Source organism: Miniopterus natalensis, chromosome 9 (genome assembly GCF_054644295.1).
Source record: "Miniopterus natalensis isolate mMinNat1 chromosome 9, mMinNat1.hap1, whole genome shotgun sequence".
Classification (NCBI taxonomy): Eukaryota; Metazoa; Chordata; class Mammalia; order Chiroptera; family Miniopteridae; genus Miniopterus; species Miniopterus natalensis.
In genome coordinates this window covers 32,574,001-32,593,607 of record NC_142089.1, presented here as the reverse complement: position 1 = coordinate 32,593,607, position 19,607 = coordinate 32,574,001, and the positions used below count along the sequence as shown (strand labels likewise).

The following is a 19,607-nucleotide window of genomic DNA, read 5'->3' as shown; positions in this document are numbered from 1 at the left end:
AGCGCAGGTGTCTAGGAGCCGCTGAGCAGGGAAAGCGGAAACACCCACAGGGACCCACCCACCCGCGGGAGGCGCCCAGGCCCCGGAGGTGGCCGCGCCCGGGTCTCAGCGCGGACCTTCCCCTCCCGCGCCCGGCTCGCTCGGGGCCCATCCACTGCCCTGCGCGGCCTCCGGGGCAAGGGCCAGGCCCGGGGAGCAGCGGGGCGGCCATGGCGGACCCCGAGGCCGTGGCCGAGGACCTGGACGCCCTCATCGACGACCTGGACTACCTCCCGGGCCACTTCCACCTGGAGCTGCAGCTGAACTTCGAGCCGCGCGCGCCGGCCTCGCTCCGCGCCCGAGACCTGAAGCTGCAGCGGGACGCGCTGCGGCAGGAGCTGCAGCTGGCGGCCGCCCCGCAGCGCGCGGCCGTGCGCCACCTCCTGGGCGCCTTTGCCTTCTACCTGGAGGAGCCGCACGAGGCCCGCGACACGTTCCTCCAGGTGGCCCGTGAGGACCCGGGCAACCTCAACGCCTGGGCCAACCTGGCGCACGTGTACGGGCGGCTGGGGCAGGAGGAAGACGAAGAGGCCTGCGCCGGGAGGCTGGCCGGCCTCATGGGCCTGGCGGCCGACCCCGAGGCTGCCGGGGACCCCCGGGTCCGCGCCGCGCGCTGCCTGGCAGAGCAGGGCTATGCGCATGGCTTCGACGTGGGCTGCGCCAGCCCCGAGGAGCGCGCGCGGGTGCTGGCGGCGGGCACTGCGCTCTACGACAAGGCGCTGAGCTACGGGCAGCAGGTGGGTGACCCCTCCCCAAGCCGGGAGGGCCGGGCCCTGGCCCCTGACGTCTGCGCGGGTGCCCCCCCCCCCCCGCGCTTCCCAGACTCCCCAAACCCTGGCCCTCGGGCTTCCAGAGGACCTTTCCCATGTGCCTCTGTCTCCAGCTTCCCCCTTGGGTCCCAGATCAAGTCTGTAGCTTTTCTCTGCTGGGCTACGGGTGGACCCTCTTCCCAGAAGGGCGGCCTGCCTTAGGTTTTTATTCTGGCAACACCACAAATTCAACTTGACCAACTCATCCCTCTCAACGTGCCCCTCCCAGCAAATATCTGTCGCCAGTGTGTGCCCACCCACCAAGTAAAAGGCACAACTGGACATCCTACCAGAAATATGGGCAGCATTCTTATCCCCTCTCTCCCCCTCACCCCACCCCCCTCCATTCAGACCTCAAATCCTGTCCATTCCGACACCTCATATCTCTTGAGTTCTGTCCCCTCCTCTCCAGCCTCCCTCTGCCAGACCAGCCTCCATCATTCCCTGCCTGGGCCAGTCACCATCACCCTGCCTGGGGTCCTGCCCTCTGGTTTGACCCTTCTGCCTTGTCCTCCACCCTGCTGCCAGTGTCATGTTCTCAGTCTTGCTAGCCATGTCCCTCAGTGACTCCCCACTGCCTGGCAGAGAAGCCCAAGGCTCTGCAGTGGGCATTTGACGCCCTGCGTGATTGCTGCCCTCCCTCTGCGTGTTCCCCCTTCCAGCCAGGCTTTTCCTGAGGTCCACTTCCCCTTGTTCCCCTGAGCCAGGTCTCCTTACAACCCACTTTGCCACTCTTTCAGCCTCTTTATGAGGTGCCTTTCTGCTCACCTTGGCCTGGAAGGTTCTCCACAGTCTCAAACATCTGCCACTTACTTCTCCAGACTGGGTCAGGCACCTCCCTGACCCACTTACAAGTCTGTCTCCCCATCTCAGCCTTGAGGTCTTTGAGAGTGAGGACAACATCTGTCTGGCTTACCACCGTAAACCCAATACCTGGTACACAGTGGCATTCTAAATGTATCTGGAATGAATGTAGGTGCAGCATAGGGCCTGGCACTAAATAGACAAATACAAGGTATATTAATTACCTATTGCTGCATAATAAATATCTTCCAAAACGAAGCAGCTTAAAACAATAAGTATTTATTATCTCAGGGTTTTTGTGGGTCAAGAATCTAGGTGTGGCTTAGCTGGGTGCCTCTGGGCTGTGGTCTCATCTGAAGGCTTGCTTGCTGTGCTTCCAAGCTGGCTCACATGGCTGTTGACAGGATTAAGTTCCTCACTGAGGCCAGAGGCCTCCCTCAAATCTTTGCCATGTGGACATCCCATCATTTTTGCTACATTCTATTCAGTAGAAGCAAGTCAGTAGGTCTAGCCCACACTCAAAGGGAAGGGACTGCACAGAGCATGAGTATCAGGAGGTAGAGATCACTGGGTGTCATCTCGAAGGCAACCTGCCTTGGATGACAGATGAACAGAGGGCATTGTCCTCCTTCTTACAGAAGAGGGAACCTCAGTTCAGAGAGGTACCAATGGCTTTTCTGGGAAGGCACAGCACAGACAGAGTTGAACTGATAACAATGACATTTTATAATGGTTTAGATTTGTAAAATTAAATAGCAACACACCTTCACACAGGGCTCCACTCACAAAGCACTGCACACCCCTTGGAGCCTTTTCCACCAAAGCTTGTGGCTTCAGAAAGGACACGTGGAGTCTAGTCCTCGGGGTGTGGAGTGGAGTGCAGGGACTTGGCCTAAGAGGAGCAGTGCACAGTGGAGAGGAAGCCGATACTTGGTCAGGGGTCCAGGTCTAAATCCCAGCTCCCCCATGCTCTCTCACCTCCAGTCGGTCCTTAGCATCACTGAACTTCTGCTTCCCTCTCTGTAAAATGGGGATACTGATGGTACTGATGTCCTTGGCTTCCTCATCTGTAAAATGAGGACACTCTCATCTAGTTGATGTCATAACTAAGAGCTGATATTTGGAAAATACCTGGAATAGAGCCTGCACAGAGATGGCAGGATCACAGACAGCTCCTGCCTCTCTCAGCCTGAGAGAGTCACCTCCACCCCACACTGGGTGCAGCTGTGGCCAATGTGTGGGGCCAACAGGGACCCAGGTCTCCTGTTTTAAAGTCTGAGCCTGAGGCCCTGAATGCCAGCTGCCCTCAGTGGAAAGGCATGGCCGGCATTGTTTTTATTGAGTGTGGTCTTGGCAACAGAGTAGGGTCTAAGCCCTGGGCTAAGAGCCAGGAGGCCTGCCTGGGGGGTTCTCCTATCTGGGCTGTGGTTTCCCCATCTGTGAAAGGGGGGGCAGAGAGGGGGATTGGGTGGTCTCCAAGGTCCCTTCCTGCTCTCCGGAAGGGGTTCACTGGGGCAAGGCTTCCTGGAAGAGGTGAGCAGGAAGGCGGAGGTTTGGGTGTAGGGATGGAATGGAGGCTGGCCCCTCCCTCCCTGGTGGGGACCACCTACCTAATGAGTGGCCTCCCAGAGGAGAGAGTGTCAAGCAGGGTACTGCCTAGTGCCCAGGGAGAGAGCTGATTATGTCAGGTGCGAGGCGACTACCAGGCTATGTGCTGTATTCTCAGGCCTGGCCCAGATACTGCTCCCTAGGACAGAAGGGCTGTGATCAGTTCCCCCCAACAAATCCTGGGAGAAAGCTGGGGATTTGGCCCTCCCCATTTCATCATCTGAGGATTAGAAGAGATTGAGCTCATGTAGTAGCTGGCACAGGGTAGGTGCTCAAGAAATAGCTACAGTCAGAATAATGATAATATCATTATACTTAGAGGAAGGAGGCTTCAGTTCGAGCCCCAAGCTCTCATTATTTTGCTGTGTGGCTATAGACAAGACACTTTTTGTCTCTGGCCTCAGTGTCTGCTGCATGAACATTAAGCAATAGATATCTCAGTTTACTGATTATCCAATTGAATCGTGAGGTGGAAGTGTGCATAAATTGGTCAGTTCTGGGCATGTCTGAGAGCCATATACTCAGCATCTTAACATTTATTGAGCACCTGCTGTATGCCAAGACTCCTCTCTCAGCTCAGGGTAGAGGTGGACCTGGGTCCTGTGGTCTAGGCTGGGAAGCCTCAGTGCTCACAGGTGCATACATGCAAACACACAAAGGGAGGCACAGACACTACACGTTTCTCTTACTTGCCCCATGAAGCTAAACCAGCTTGGGGGAGACACAAGGAAGAAGAGAGGACCATGGGCCATAAGTTGAAGCTTAAATCATGAAGAACAAGCAGAATGGGGGAGGACAGGAAACCAAAGGAAAGGAAAAGTGGCATATTAGTTTGTAAATAGTATATACCACCCCCAGATCTGTCCTATGGGTGGGTTGGGAGAATGATGAGAATTTAAGCATAATTCCTGTAACCTGAAGTAGTAACAGTCACCGTGGAAACTCCATCCATAAAAACCTAGCTTAACTGTCACCTCCCCCTTAAAGCATTCCTTCATGCAACACACAGCTTCACACAGTAATATTCATGTCTTCTGTGGGTGCCTTCCAAACTTTATCTTAAACAGTCCACACAAGAACCCTCTGACCCCATTTTACAGATGTGGGAACTGAGGCACAGCCAAGCTGAGTAACTTGCTCAAGGTCACTGCAAGTGGCAGTTGAATGCACTCCACTCTGCCTGACTTCAAAGCCTTTGCTCTTTCTGGAGAGGTCAGAGAAGTGGGGGTGTGATGAGTGTAGTGCAGATGGCTGGTGGATGGTGAGAGGAGACCCTCACAAACCACCTCCTGGAAATCTGGGGTGGAGGAAGTGTTGAGGGAGAGAGAAGGTGGGTTTCCATGTATCATTAGTAGGGTCTGGAAGGATAAGGGCAGAGATGAAGTCAGAGTCAGGGCCAGGAGAGGAGGAGGTGGGACAGCAGAACAGCAGTTGTGGGACCCCCCATTGAGAGGCTCGCCACCCACAGGAGCACAGCGGGGTGAACAGCTGGTGGTCTGACCCGTCTTGTGCTGCAGCTCCAAGAGGTTTTCCATTCTAATGGGGCAGAGCCATTCCCAGCCCCTGGGGTTCAAAGGATAAAGAGCAGCTGAAGAACCAATGAATAGCTGCTCATCTGCTAACTAAAATTACAAGAGAAAGTATTAGAACAGCTAATAATTTGGCCCATAATCCAAAAATAAGCAGTGTTTGCGTGTGGGTAGATGAGTGTTTGTGACTTCCTTTCCCAGCTCTTCATTCCCTCCCTTTCCTCTTCCTTGATTTACAAAAATATGATCAGATTGCTTTTATCTGTCATTCCTCTCTTCTTCCCATCCCCCTACACACACACACACACACACACACACACACAGAGTCACAAATGGATTCCTGTGGCAAATCTCAAGGTTGAGTGGGTATTAAGAGCATTTGGGGATTAGACAGACCAGGTTAAAATTCTGCCCCCACCATCAGATGGCTACAGGCAAGTCATTTCACTTCTCTAAGCCTCAGCTTCCTTATTGGCAAAATGGGATGAAGTGAGAGAACACGAAAGGCTCTAGGCAGGATGCAGATCACATTAGGGGCCCAGCCCTTCTCCCTGCTCACCCTCTGGCCCCTCAGTGCTTTGCTGTTGCTTTTTAGCAGAGCCATTCCCAGCCCCTGGCTTATCTCCAAGGGACTTGTCACCTAGAGGGCAAGCCCTCTGCCTGGCACCTCCCTCTATCTTCTCTCACCAACTAGTGTCTAGCACAGAGTTGGACACCCAGAAGGAGTTTGTGACTACCATTAAATTTAATTTAGTTGAAGAACTGAATTTTCAGTCTTAAAACCTCTATTATTTTTTTTTAATAAGGTAACTCAAACTCATATTTCTTAAAAAATTAACATCCCTGTCCCCAGCTAACTCAGTTACTTGTGTTTCTTCCCCCTTTCCCTTGGTTTACACATGCACACATGCAGGCCTGCAGGTTCTCCACCCTGCATACGCTCAGCGCAGCCCCAGGGTGATAACGAGGCCTGCCACTGCAGTGGGCGCCCTCCATCCCAGCCTGTGCCCAGGCACTGAGCTCAGAATTTTCCATTCATTGGTACCTTTGATTTTTATTCAAACCTCACAGACATACTGCCAGTTGAGTGTTGTGATTCCCCACTGTACCAAGGACATAACAGGCTCAGGGACAGAAGTGACTGGCCCAAGGTAGCCCATCGTACCAGACTTCACCTGCCAGCAGGGGCAAGTGGGGAGGCAGGCAGTGCTGGTAGGCGGGCCTCACAAACAAAGGTGTGGACTTTCCGAACCCCACACCCAGCAGGTGGGGACCTAGCAGGAAGGCCAAGGTCACAGCCAATCAGCAAACCCCAGCACACACACCGACACATGCACACACACCTGCGCAAGTGCCCCCTTTCTCTCCCTCAACCTTCCTTTCTTACTCTCCCCTACTTCCCTCAACGCCAGGGCTTCCCCAAGACCTCAGTCAGAGTGTCAGTGGGAGTCTCTGGGCTGCAGGGAAACCCTGGACTGCTGGCCATGTCCTGGGTGACCTGGGCCAGTGGCTTAACCTCTCTGAGTGTCCGTGTCTTCCTCTGTGTGAAATGGGGACAGTGGTACCAGCATGATGGGTACAGAAGGAGTAACTGGGGTCACAGCCCCAGGGAGCATTGGGGAAGCAGGCTTCTTGTTCTCACCCCCCCCCCCCCCCCAATGGAGCTGCCAGGTCCAAGGCGCACAAGAGCTGCAGGCTCTCCTTAGTGAGCCCCCGTCCAGCTCTGCTCCCTCCTGCCCTTCCTGCGCTTTCCCTCATCCTGGCCCAGAACCAGCCTTGGGAAAAGGACAATGACATTGGAGAAGACCCCCACCTGGGGTCAGGGGCCAGGGTAGGAGTACCTGCTCCTGCCCTGCCCTGGCTGTGGGACAGTGGGCAAGTCATCTTGCCTCCCTGGGCCTCAGTGTCCTCCTCTGCCAAATGAGGGGCTGGACTAAGGTGGTGGACAGGTGATTTCAGGGACAGAGAAGCAGAGAAGTGGAGGAAGGACTGAACCTCCGGGCAGAAGAAAATGCATAAACACATACGGAGGTGGGAAGCCACAGCTTAGGGAATGTGGGGAACAGTATTTCAAGGACTTAAGAGCTGACCTCCAACTTAAGATCATGGGCAGGGTTTTTCCTCCCATGGTGCTTGCAAACATGAGCGTGCATGCTCACGTGCGCGCGCACAGGCACACACACACACGCACATACACTCCACAATCTGAGTGGTTTGATTTGGTTCAGCTAGTAAAAGAGATACATGACCATGGGTGATGAGCTAGGTACCGTGCACTCGTGTGCTTTTCATAGATTAGCTCGCTTGGTGCTCACGGAAATGCTGGGAAATCAGAACTGGTATTAACTCCATTCTACAGATGAGCAAACTGGGGCTCAAAGAGGTGTGGTGACTTGCCCAACAGCACACAGCCATAAATGACTGGCAGGAACTAAATTCAAGTCCCTGGGACATAAAGCCCAGGCTGAGGGACAGCTTTCCGGAGGCTCTGGCTCCAGCCTTCTGATGGCCTTGGTGCCACTCACATTTGTATATTAGCACCTTCTGAGTTTGCTGCTGCTTTCTTTCCCTGCTTACCTGGCAAAGTTTGGGAACTGGGTCTCCCCTCCTCATAGATACAGAACCCCAGAGCCAAAGCCTTTAGCATCATTTGCCTAAATGCCTCTTTTACAGGAGGAAAGATAAAGTTATGGTAAAGGCACACACAGCACCTATGGGACCCATGGGAGGGGCTGAGAAAACTCAGGCATCACTATTATTACTACTGAGGGCAAGGCACTGCTTCAGACCCACCTAGCCTCTGCCCACGCTAGAGCTGGGTTTGCACCCTGGACTAGACAGGATCCCTTTTCTCCAGGGACAATGGACTAGAGAATTGGCTCAGGACAGTCCTGCAAGTCTGGGAACTAATGCAAAGCAAAGGTGACCCACAGGGCCTGGGTTTGCACGACAGCCCTAGGACTAGAAAGGGGATGACAACAGGGAGCTGCAGTTGATCTGATCAGATCTTAAAATTCACACAGAACCCTCCAGGCAACACAAGACAGGGGTGCCTAGGTGACTTACTCCCCTGGCATAGCACCCATCCTTCGAATCCCCTCCACCTGGTCGCATTGACCACCCCACCAACACACCTGGGGCACAGGCAGGCCAAGCGGATCGTCCCAGTTTGTAGAGGCAGAAGCTCAGGCCTGGGCTGAACCAGCACCCTTTCCAGGATACCTGGGGGAGGTGAAGGCAGGGGTGGGCTTCCAATCCCATCCCTCTTCTTACTCCCCACACCCACTGAGGCAGAAGCTGGGCTGGGAAGGAGAAAACACCTGCTCCTGCCTTTCTGTGAGATTCTCCCACAGGTGGCAGGGAAGACCCAGGCAGGGTGGGGGCAGGGCTTAGTGTGCAGAGCAGGGAGGCTGCCCTGTCATCACAGATGACATTCCAGTTGTGCAGGAAAAACATATTCCTGAGTCCTGCCACCTTGTAACTTTTCTTTCTGCAGTGTCAGCCTTAACAAGGTCAGCTTGATGAGGCAGAAAGAGCGGGGGTGCTGCAGGGAGGCAGATCTGAACTGGAATCCCAACACTTCTTCCCTGTCCTGGGCTGTGGGGTGGGGCTGGCCCGTGGCCTTTTTCTTCACCTCTGCTTCTTCACATGTGAAAGGAGGAGGGTGCATTGCACCTCAGGCTGCAGCGAGGAGCCAGGGCCACGGAGCACTAAGTGCCCAGTGAGTAGTCGACGCTCCAGAAATGTTCACTCCCTTTCCTCCTCACTCCCCCTCCCCTGAGAGAAAATTAGTCACCTGTCAAGAACTAACTCGCAAATGTAGAGCTCAACAGTCATCAGGGCAGAGTTCAAACTGCAAGGCAAATATTTTCCTTAAGAACCATCAAGGTCCCTGTGTAGCCTATTCAAATGCACGTAGAATTGTAGGCCATTGGTATACCAGCAGATCTTCTATTGAGATCCTTTTAAAGAGCCAAGCCTCCAACATTTCCTTCTTTGGGGGTCACCTTTGGACATAAATAGAATGGCTAAGAGCCATCCCATGCCCCTGAGTTAATACAACCTGCTCTGTAATAGGTTATCCTCACCCTGCTAGAATCTGCAGGTTCTACCCAATCACCCACCTTTGTCACTTACCCATCAAACTGTAGCAGCTTGGCTCTCCAGGCTCCCCTGAGGATCACAACTTCTGACCCTTTGGCTCATTTTAAAAAGATCCACAGGCCAGCCTGTTTTCACTTGGCTCCCCAGAGTGCAGTCCAGTGAGTCCAACGAGGGTGCATCCTCTAGGGGGCCTGTTAAAACATGGGCCCCACCTCCAGAGTTTCTGATTCAGTGAGTCAAGAATATGCCCTTCTATCAAATTCCCAGGTGATGCTGATGCTGTGATCCTGGGACCACACTTTGAGAACCGCTAGTCTAGCACTATGCTGGGTGCAGGGACTCGGGGGCTAAGCTGCTGAATTCCCAGCTCTGCTGCCTTCTAGCTGGGCCACTCTGGGCCACAGTTGCCTCATCTGTAAAATCAAGATAATAATAGTCTCTACCTCATAGGTGAGCCTGGAGAGGGCGGAATGTGTTAACACATGCAAACTATGTGCCTGGTACATAGCAAGTGCTCAATAAAATGTGCTATTATTAGCATAGCAAAAAAAAGCACCATACCTAGGTTTCAGTCCAGGCTTTCACACTAGCCATGTGACTTTGAGGACATCATGTCCCCTCAGTTTTTTCGTCTGTCTAAGAGGGTAATGATAACCCACTTTACATTCCACACAGGGTGTTCTGAGGATCAAGTGGAATCTGCGGAGTGTACTTTTTAAATAATACGCGTTGTACAAATACCTGCAGCGAGGTGTTAGGGGAGAACATGAACTTGAAGTCAGAGAGACCTGGCCTGAAATACCAAGTTAAATAGGCAAGTCTCTCCCTCTGACAGGCTCAGTTTCCTCATCTCTAAAATGAGGGAGACAATAGTGAGAGCCTCAGAGAAGCTGGGAAATGTCCTGAGAATCCCTCACCTGAGGTCTGCTCCTCACTCTCGTCTTCAGTTAGTACCAGGGTCTAAGGATTTCAAATCAGGTTCAGGACTGATGCCTGGGCCTTGCCCAGTCCCCTCCCACAGATCTGCCACAGAGCAGCGGCCAAATTTGAGAGCCCTCCAGCTTGAAGCCTGGGCTGACTCACACACTGGCCAGCCCCCTCTTGTCGACTCCAGAAGACCCAGCTCAGAGGGTTCATGATAAGGGTGTAACAAGAGAAAGGGTGAGCCGTCCTGCCCAGATCCCACACCAGGCAGGCCCTCAGTAAACACCCTTTCTGGCAGAGGTCTTTGCAGCCCCTCCCAGGCTGCCTGCAAACATCTTGCCTCTGGGAGCCATCAACTCTGCAAGTGAATTCCTTGCAGCATAAGAGGTTTCACAGCAACTTTATTCTCCAGGCGAGAGGTAGAACAGCCCTTCCCTCCTCCAGGAGGGGAGGGAGCAGTCAGAGGCCTGTTTAATTTAATTTAACGCACTATGGCTTGCCAGGTTGCCCCTGGTAACAGCTTCAGCTGCTGCTTCAGTTACAACCAGAAGGATTTTTAAAGAGACAGCCCATTTCGGGGCCAGAATTGCCAGCAGGGTGAACGGCTTCATCACAGGGATAGAAGATTAAACCTTAGGCATAGAAGATTAAACCTAAGGCTTCAGATCAGATCCATTTAAACAATTAGCTCCATTCCGTATCGCAACCCCATAAGGCCTCCTGCAAATGTAACTCTTAAGCAGGAATCTAAGAAGGGACCGTGTTTGGGATTTGTCATACAGATGGCACTCATCTAGCTACTTTTCTGAAAATCAGTTTCAGTCGTCAAGTGGAAGGAGAGAGTTAACGCTGAGTTTTCACTGCAATTCAGGCATACTGCCACCGGGTGGTAGTATTGCTTGTTTAGTTAAAACCTTAACCGGGCTCTTGAATTACTCAAGACTATCAGAGCGGTGGTGAAACCAGTGGATTTTAAGCCCTGATACTAACTTCTGACCATTGGTAAGTTGCTTCACCTCTGTGGTCTCAGTGTCCTCAGAGATACAATAAGGAGCTTGATCAAAATAATCGAGTGTTGTGGACAAGGCTTGAGGCTAGGACTATGAAGGCATGAGTTTAAGTCCCAGCTGTCGTGTACTATGTGGCTGGGCACATAATTTAATTTCTTGTGACCTGAATACCAAACAAGAGAGTGGCTATGAACCATGGAGAGCCCTGAGGACACCACACTACTCTCCAACACAGGGGACCCGTGGAGGCGAGAAAGGTGCCAGGGACTCTAGGGGGTCTGGGGCCTAGGAGCACAGCCGGGTGTGGAGAGTGGGGTGAGGCAGGATGCCTCCGGACTCCAGGGCCTGAGGCCTCATAGTTCCACGGGGAGCTGAAATACGTCGCAGTGAACAGAGCAGCCTCCTAGATACCCCTAACTCCGGTCAGCTTTAACCTGAACTAGCAGAAAGGAAGCAAACATTGATGGAGCAAGAGCTCCAAGCTAGGTACTGCTTCACAGTACCTATGAGGTTGGTATTATTACCCTCCTTTGCAGACAAGCACACAGCCCCGAGGGGTAACTCATCAGCCCAGTGCCTGCCACCCGCCACCTGCCACCCGCCACCCGGCCTCTGCTCTTTGTATTACAGCCCCCACATCTACTGCACGTGCTTTTGCTTGTGGCTACACCTCCTTGTAAGGAGCCTGAGACGGGGAGCTGGTTCTGTCTCTCCCTCCCATGACTCAGTTTGGCCAACCTCAAAGTGGGCATAAAGTCAGACAGTGGTTATGAGATCACACCTACAAGCAGCCAGGGAGCCTGAGGCACACATGCCTTCAATCTTGCCGTGGTCAGGCCCTGATATTATATCCAGGTCTTCAGCCAGCTTGGCCCACAGTAATTGTCCCATGAATCTGAGTTCCATACCCACATCCCAGGTCCTGTGTAGGTGCAGGAGATAAGGCTACCCAGCAGCCTATCCCAGCCTTTTGCTTTGGCCAGTGCTCCCCAGTGAGCTCTTAAGGATGCCCTTTAACACTTGGGACCTGCTGCTCTCCCCTCCGGACACCCCTATTCTAGCTAAAGCTCCATATACATATTCACTCCTAAGGAACAGGATTACTCTCCAAGGTGAATGTAAAAACACATTGGATTTCAGCACTCCCCAGCTCTACCCCCTCCTATGACTCCCTGCTGCCCCGTGGATGAGCTCCAGGTCCGCCTGGTGTACCCCTGCTGGCCCATCCCCTGCCCCTTACAGCTGTGGTTCCAGCCACTTGGGGCTGCATGCAGCCCCCGACACGCCATGCTCACTCGTCTCTGAGCTTTTGCACACAATGTCTCCTCTGCCTGGAATACCTTCTCTCATCATATCCACTGGGGTGGTTCCTACTTGCCCTTGAGAACCCTGCTCCGGCTCATCCTCCTCTGGAAGCCTAGGGAGTACCCCTGGATTGTGTAGGATACCTCCTCCCATACCCCTGGTGTTCCTTTACTCTGTCTTTGGTTCTGACTTTTCCACCAGACAGGGAGATCCTAAAGGCAGGACCTGCCTCTTTCCTCTTCTATGCCCATGGCCCAGCCTGGGCTGCACAGAAAGATACTTGGGGAGTAGCAGCTGAGAAATGCCATTAGCGGGGCCTCCTCTTGGTGGTCTGACTTGGTTCTCATTGCAATCTGATTCACAGGTCTCCTTCTTCTCTTCCTCCCTCCAAGTTCATCCATGGCCTACCCAGAGCAGCTGCAACATAATTTGTGAGATTTAGCTCCCCCACACCTCATCTACACACACCGTGCTCCACATTCACCAGGCTGCCCACACATGTCCATGCTGAGCCCTCCATCTGGAATGCCCTTGCCCCCCACCCCACTCTCTGAAATGCCACCGCTATTCAAGACCCACCCTACAGCCCAGTGTCTGTGAGACTTTCTCCATCTTCTGGCTGGGATGGCCTCTCCATCCTGCTATATTCGTCTGCATCCCTCTCAGGGATTGCATCGAACTCTGCCTTGTACTATAGTTATCGGCAACCTGATGTGGTGAGGGGAGCATGGGCTTCGGAGGGTAATAAAGGGGGTTCAAATCCCAGCTCTGACACCCGCACACTGTGTGAACTTGAGCAAGTCACTTTACCTCTCTGAGTCTTAATATGTTCCTCTGTAAAATGGGATGACACCTATCTCATAGGTGTTGTGAGATTGAGATGATCAGCATCAGGAACCTGGCACATGGCAGGTGCTCAGTCAAGCCCTATTATTTATGCCTGGGTCTGTTTCCCTGGCCAGGCTGCAAGCTCATGTGGGCCAGGGTGCAGCTCCCATTCAGTTCCTTGTCCCCACAGCACCCAACACTGTGCCTCACATCACAGATGCCAGAAATGCTGGCTGGACTGAATGCATTCACCCTGGCTGCTGGGCGTGGGGGTGGAGGGGTGATGGGGTCCTGAGCTGAGGAAGCCATAGTGGGGTGGGGGTGAGTGCCGCATCCAGTCTGGGGATCATCACAGATGAATGCAGAGGGAGGGGCCAGAGCCTAAAGCAGAGCTGCTGATATGCACTAGGGGTTTTATTGGTTTTCATTAAAATTCCTTCCCGAGGCAGAAACAGCTACTCCCATAAATAACGGCATAAATATTTTATCTGGTGCCCAAGTCGGTCTAAATGCACAGCAAGGTTGGCAAGAATAACAATGGGAGACAGTTCAGGGTGTCCTGGGCTTCAGCTCTCACTCAGCATGCCCAGAAGGGCTTTCCGGGGAAGGTGGGCACTGAGGGACGTGCCAAAGGGGAGAAGCGGGTGGACTGTGGGGGAGAGGTGACCAGTGAAGTGTGGGCCTCAGGGTGGGGGGATGCAGAGCACAGGTGGGGAGCCAGGGGAGGGGAGCTTAGCTTGGAGAGCAAGACAGGAGGGGAGAGAATGTATCCCACACCGGCTCTGTGCTGGGCTCCTCATGTAGGGCATTCACACAGGTCATCTCATCAAATCCTCTGTGGTCAGAGAAGTGAAATGACTTGCCCAAGGTCCTCTGGACAGTCCATGGCAGAGCCAGGACTACATCAAGGATGTTTAAGGCCGAAGTCCTTGTACTACTGGCTGCCTCTCAGGGTTCAGGGAAAGTGTGGGAATCTATAAACAATAGCCTGAGTACCTCAATAACAGCAGCACGGGCCACTCTCTGCTTCCCTAGATCCCCATGGAGGAGAAAAGGGGCTGGTACTTCACCATGGCAACGCTTTTCATCAGGTCAGGCTGGGAAGGGGGCATGGGACTGGGGGAGGTGTGGCCTAGAACCCAGGGGAGAGATGGCTGAGCCCATCTCCATGGCAAGGGCTCCCCAAGTTCCCCTCTGTGCCATTGGCCAGGGAAAGGGAGGACCTGCAGCCCGAGGGCGACAGCTGGGAGGGGTACCGACCAGCTGCATCCTTCTCTCGGCCACAGGCTAGACGGCATCTTCCTGGAGCTGGGCAGCGAGGAGCAGAAGCGGCTGCCCGCCTTCAACCGCACACTGGCCCTGCTCCGGCAAGTCCTCAAGTCCTCGGACCCCCACTACCGAGGTAGGGCCCTCGGGGGTGGTGGGGGAGCAGACTCTGCCCGCTCTCCCTGCTCCTGTCTCTGCTACTGGCCCTGCCTCTAGCACTGCCTCCCTTTTTGAACCCTGTTGCCTTCCCTCACCCTCTGTCTCATATCCTCACTTCTCTCAAGAGCTCACTCGCCTTGCACAGATGAGCACACCAGTCACAAACCACCGCAACTGCACGTGTCCAGGTGTGTGTCCCAAGACCTAGTGTGTAAGAGCCAGCTTCCATCTCAGCCTCTCAGCCCCTCTTTCACCTGGGAACAAAGGCTCTCCTGGAGAGGAGTTCAGGCACTTTTCACAAGGCCACACAACTAGAACAGGGACTGGAGCTTCAGAGCTGGAGCCAGAGAGGCTGTGCACCTTCAGAGAAGTCCCCTAAGTGATGTAGTAAACACAGATGAAGCATGACAGTGTGTGCATCCGTTCACTCCCATGTCCCCTCTCCCCACCTTTGTTTCTCTTGGTCAGTCCCTGAGTGGCTCTCAGTGATTTCATGCCGCTGACCCTCCCTTTGTCTTCCTGGGAGCCGACACCTTGGTGCAGCTGGTCCCCTCCCCCTTGGGGCTCCTCCCCCTCCATCCCCCTGCTGCTTCCTAGAGACCCCTCTCCCACTCTTCACCCCAGCTCTGGCCTGGTGCTACCTTGGGATGCTGCTGGAGAGGAAGGACACCTTCTCTACCACCCCCATGGGCATCCACGACTGCGGGTACTCAGGGACTGACCCCCTGGACTGCTTTGGCAAGGTATGACACCCACTCCAAACTGGGACGGAGCCTAGTACCCCATCCTCCTCTTCTGGAACCCTCTGTGTCTCTGGGTGTCATCCTCCACCCCCCACACACACACACTGCGTGCCCCCCCTCCATCCCAAACAGAAGTGCTCCCTTATCATCAATCCTCTTTGCCTAAGAATCAGACCCTCTCCACACCCAGCCTGGCCCAAGCCTGTGGCTCCAGCTTTGTCTTCTGCGCTATTCACCATTTCCCAGGTATACCCTCTGGCTTTTCTCCCTCAGGCCTCCCCCCCTCCAGTGGCCTAGTGGAAAGAGGATGGGTTTAGCCAGGGTCTGGTGCCAGCTGTGCCCACAGGCTGTGTGACCCTAAGGCAAGTCACTTCCATCTCGGAGCCTCCTTATCTGTTAATTATGTGATCTGTCTACCTTCTAGATGATTAAGAGACTCAAAGGAGTTAGTGGACAAAGCCATTCATTGTAAACTGCAAAGTGCTTTTCAAGCCTTATTCTTGGCACCTCGTTTATGTGGCAGTTTCTACACTCAGCTCAGTTTTAAAGTCCTTCTTGGAGGCCGGACCCTGTGATATTCATTCACCTATGCATTCAGCACAGTGCCCTGCATGGATGCTTCCCTAATGTTTGCTGGTGGGTGAAGAGCAATTTCTTGATGAGAGATCTTAGAACACAGCAGAGCATTAACACTGGCTCATGGGTGTTCCGAGAGTTGTGTCCAATTTAACAAAAACACAGCCTTCACCCCTCCTTGAGAACCTACCCTGTGCTGGGGCAAAGAGATGGCCGACAGGGCCCAGCCCTGCAGTTCACCACCTCAGGGGCAGCAGAGAACACAGCACAGGCAGCCATCAGTAGCAGACAGGGGCAAGTGCTGTGGCCTAGACAGAAACACTGCACTAGGTATGGGGAGGTAGAGGCTGATTCTGGCCCCTCCTCCCACATGCCCTGGGAAAATGGGGGAGAGCACACTGGATGTGTCTGAGGAAGAGGGGTTTGCCTGGGGTCTGGTGGGGTTCATTGGACATGACCCTTGAATGTGGCAGAGAGCATGGCAGTGAGCCGAGCTCTCAAGAGTTAAGTCCCAATGAGCTGTACCTCAAAATGAAGACTGAGCTTCCTGGCAGGTGGATATGGGGAATAAGAGCATTGCGATGATGGCTCTGTCCAGAGATGGGGTTCCTGAAGATCAGGCACTATTTAGTCAGTTCTGGCAAACAGATTGTTTGCTGTCACCCTCCTCCCTTATCCAGGCCATTGAGATTGCCAAGGACCAACCCTCGATCCTGAATCGCCTGGCCAAAATCTTCCACTTCCTAGGAAAGCAGGATATGGCCATTGGCACCTGCAACATGGCCCTGGATATCCTACGAGATCCAGAACTCAACTGGCAGGCTTACTGCACAAGGGCCAAGGTGAGTCACCCTTTAACTCCCCCTCCTACTGCCACTGGGAGTCAGAGAACAAGGGCCACAGGCCAAGACCCTGTTGCCAGAGCCCAAAGGTAATGGAGCCTTCATGGCAGAAAGGAGCTTAGGAGTCACTGAGGCACAGTTTATGTAAAAGACTAAAGGACCCTCCCATCCACCGCAGGCATCCCTTCTACAGTGACCTACCCGGTCAATGACCTGCAGCCTCTTCTTGATTAGTACCCAGTGTAGTCAGACTGACCTGGGTTGAAATCTGACCTCTCTACTCATCACTCTGGGACTCGGGGCAAGCCACTCCCCCTCCAAACTTCCAAATCTGGAAGATACGGATAATAACACCAATCTTAAAAGGCTGTCAGATTAAGCGAAGTAACATCTGATGCACTGTGCCTGGAGCATGGGGGGTGCCTGGAGCATGGGGGTGCTTATGAAAGGCAGTAGGGTATAATAGGGGTGGCCTAAGGTAGTAGATCAGAGCTCTCCCAGTCACCTCAATCCCATCGCCCTGCTTATTTTTTCATAGAACTCATCACCACTTGAAATGGTACTATCTACTTGTTCATGGTCATCTTCCTACTAGGATGTTAAGTTCCAAGAGGGCAGGGGCCTCATCTGTCTTATCACCATTGCACCCCCACCCAGTTCCTAGCACAGGCCTGGCATATGGTGGGCACTCCATACATATTTGTTGAATGGATGAGTGAATGAATGAAGGGCTCTTACTTCATCAACTCACTCATTGTACAGACAGGGAAACTAAGGCCCAGAAAGGGGAGTGGCTAGCCCAGGTTGGCACAGGATTAGAACCTAGGACTCCTGGGTCCCAGCCTCAGGGGTTTTCTGCTATACCACAGAACCTCCCTGAGTTGCTGTTGAGAAGACTGGCTTCATTTAGGGTAAAAAGGAGGGCAGGGCTCCTTGGTTGGAGCATCTTCCCTGAGCTGACTCTCTGCTGGCAGATCCATATCAGAGCCTACCTTCATGACCTGGAGCGGGTCAAGATGGGGCTCGGAGGCGTGCCTGACAGGAACCACCTGGCCTGCGCCAAGGCGGACCTGGAGGAAGTGGTCAAGGTGTGCCCAGGCCTCAAGACCTACCTGGACATCGGCCAGGTAAGGCAGTCTCTTGGCTTGGGTAGCCCATGGCTTACTAAGAACCTATTTACTTTCTGCCAGGCCAGGCCTGAGAACTTAGGACACAGGGAGGAATAGGGGGCACCACCCTACCTAATAACAGTACCCACCTCCTACAGGTGATCATTAAATGAGAGAATGCGGGTACATTGTTTAGAAAAAGGGCCTAACTCTTTCTAAGCACTCAGGCAGTGTGAGCAGGGAATGATTACCAAAAAGGTGACAAGATTATATTTTACATATGAGAAAACCGAGGCCCAGAAACTGCCTTGCTCGAGGTTACGTGGCCACGAGCGGTGGGGCTGGAACGGAAATGAGAGCACTGTCTCTCCGTCTCCAGGGAAGAGGGGCCGAAATGTTCGGTGAATACCTGGGGAAGGAGGGGAGGCTGGAATTCGGGTGGCAGCTATGGTGGAGTGGGGGAGGGGGTCGCTGAAAGGCTCACCCCGGCCACCCCGCCCCAGGTCTACTACTACATGGGCGTGGACGCCCTGCAGGAGCTGCTGGCCGTGGACGAGGCCGCGCTGAATCAGGCGCTGGTCTTCCTGGCCAAGGCGGGCGAGTCCGAGCTGGGCGCCACGCTGCCCGAGCTGCAGCTGCTGAGGGGCAAGTGCCTGCGCATCAAGGGCGAGGAGGCCAACGCGGCGGCCTGCTTCAAGCGCGTGGTGGAGCTGGACGACGCGGGCTGCAGCCACGCCGAGGGCTTCGGCTGCCTGCTCGAGGCGCTGCTGGCGCAGTGGAGCCAGGCGCTGCTGAGCGACGGCGAGCTGGGCCTCGAGGTGGACGAGTGGCTGCGCCGCGCCCGGGACAAGTACCCGGCGGCGCGCCTGCGGCAGGAGCTGCAGCGCGTGTGGCGCGGCCACACGGGCGAGGTGCTGGGGCTGGCCAGGGCCTTGGTGGCCCAGGGCCGGCTGGCGCTGGTGCGGCTGCTCTTCGAGACCATGGAACAGGACGGCGAGGGCGCCGCCGCACCGCGAGGCCGCCGGGCCTTCTCCTTCTGAGGGACCACGGAGGCCCCGCCCCTCGAGGCTCCGCCCGCAGCTGATTGGTCCAAGACTGGGCCCTGCCTGAGCAGAGCCAATCAGATTCTTCTTCGGGATTGGAAAGGCAGACTTGGAGACCCTAGGGCGGCAGTTTGACTTGCCTGTGGAGGAAGAAAGACCTGGGTTAGGAAACTGCCAATGTGAGGACAGAATTGAGCAAGTCTGCAGAGGAAAGAAGATGGCTGTGAGTCTCCTAAGTCATACAGAAGATAACTCTTTCAGTTTTGGAGGTTTTCTAGTTCGCGTTGCAATCCCTGAGGCCTTTGGATTCCCGTGAGCAACACTATTCTTACAATAAAGCCCCAACTAACGTTGACTGGAGTGGGTCTCACAGGTCCGGCAACCAAAAGAGCCGTGGCGAGAGCAGAGGGCGGAGCTGCGCAGTGAGCCGGTCAGGGGCAGGGCGGCCGTCTACCGCGTGCGCAGGACTCCTCCTGCCCGGCCAGCAGCCTTCCCGCAGGCCGCATCCTTGCTCAGCGTGGCCTGCGGGGCGCCCAGACAAGGAATGAAGCCCATCAGTGGAACCTTTGCTTGGCTTTCTGCTCTGGGAACCTAGCGGCCCACCCATCAGGAAATGCCGCCCCACCCCCCACTTTGAACCTTCCGCAAGAGAATGAAGAATACCGTGGAATTTTATGCTCTTGGAATCGCAGACACAGAATCTTAGATGTGGAATTTTATTGTCAAAGACTTAGACTCTGATTGCCACCAAATCTTAGAATGGCCAACCTGGATTTTTTTGTGGCCTTCCCTACAAAAACTACTTACCCTAAAATTCCAGATTAAGTTCTTGCCAGACTCCAGGAAAGCTAGTTGTACCTAACTGTAATGGCAAGACCCCCATAACGGTTTGTGATTTGTTTTGCATTT

General features: G+C 54.1%; 1 protein-coding gene across 1 annotated transcript; it reads left to right on the top strand.

Moving 5' to 3' along the window:
* Nucleotides 1–209: 209 nt before the first annotated feature.
* Nucleotides 210–18,695, top strand: TTC22 (tetratricopeptide repeat domain 22). Its single transcript, XM_087820004.1, has 7 exons — nt 210–776; nt 13,996–14,051; nt 14,247–14,362; nt 15,010–15,128; nt 16,385–16,546; nt 17,521–17,673; nt 18,159–18,695. Exons 1-7 carry the CDS (start codon nt 210–212, stop codon nt 18,693–18,695), a joined length of 1,710 nt encoding a protein of 569 aa, XP_087676130.1.
* Nucleotides 18,696–19,607: the final 912 nt, after the last annotated feature.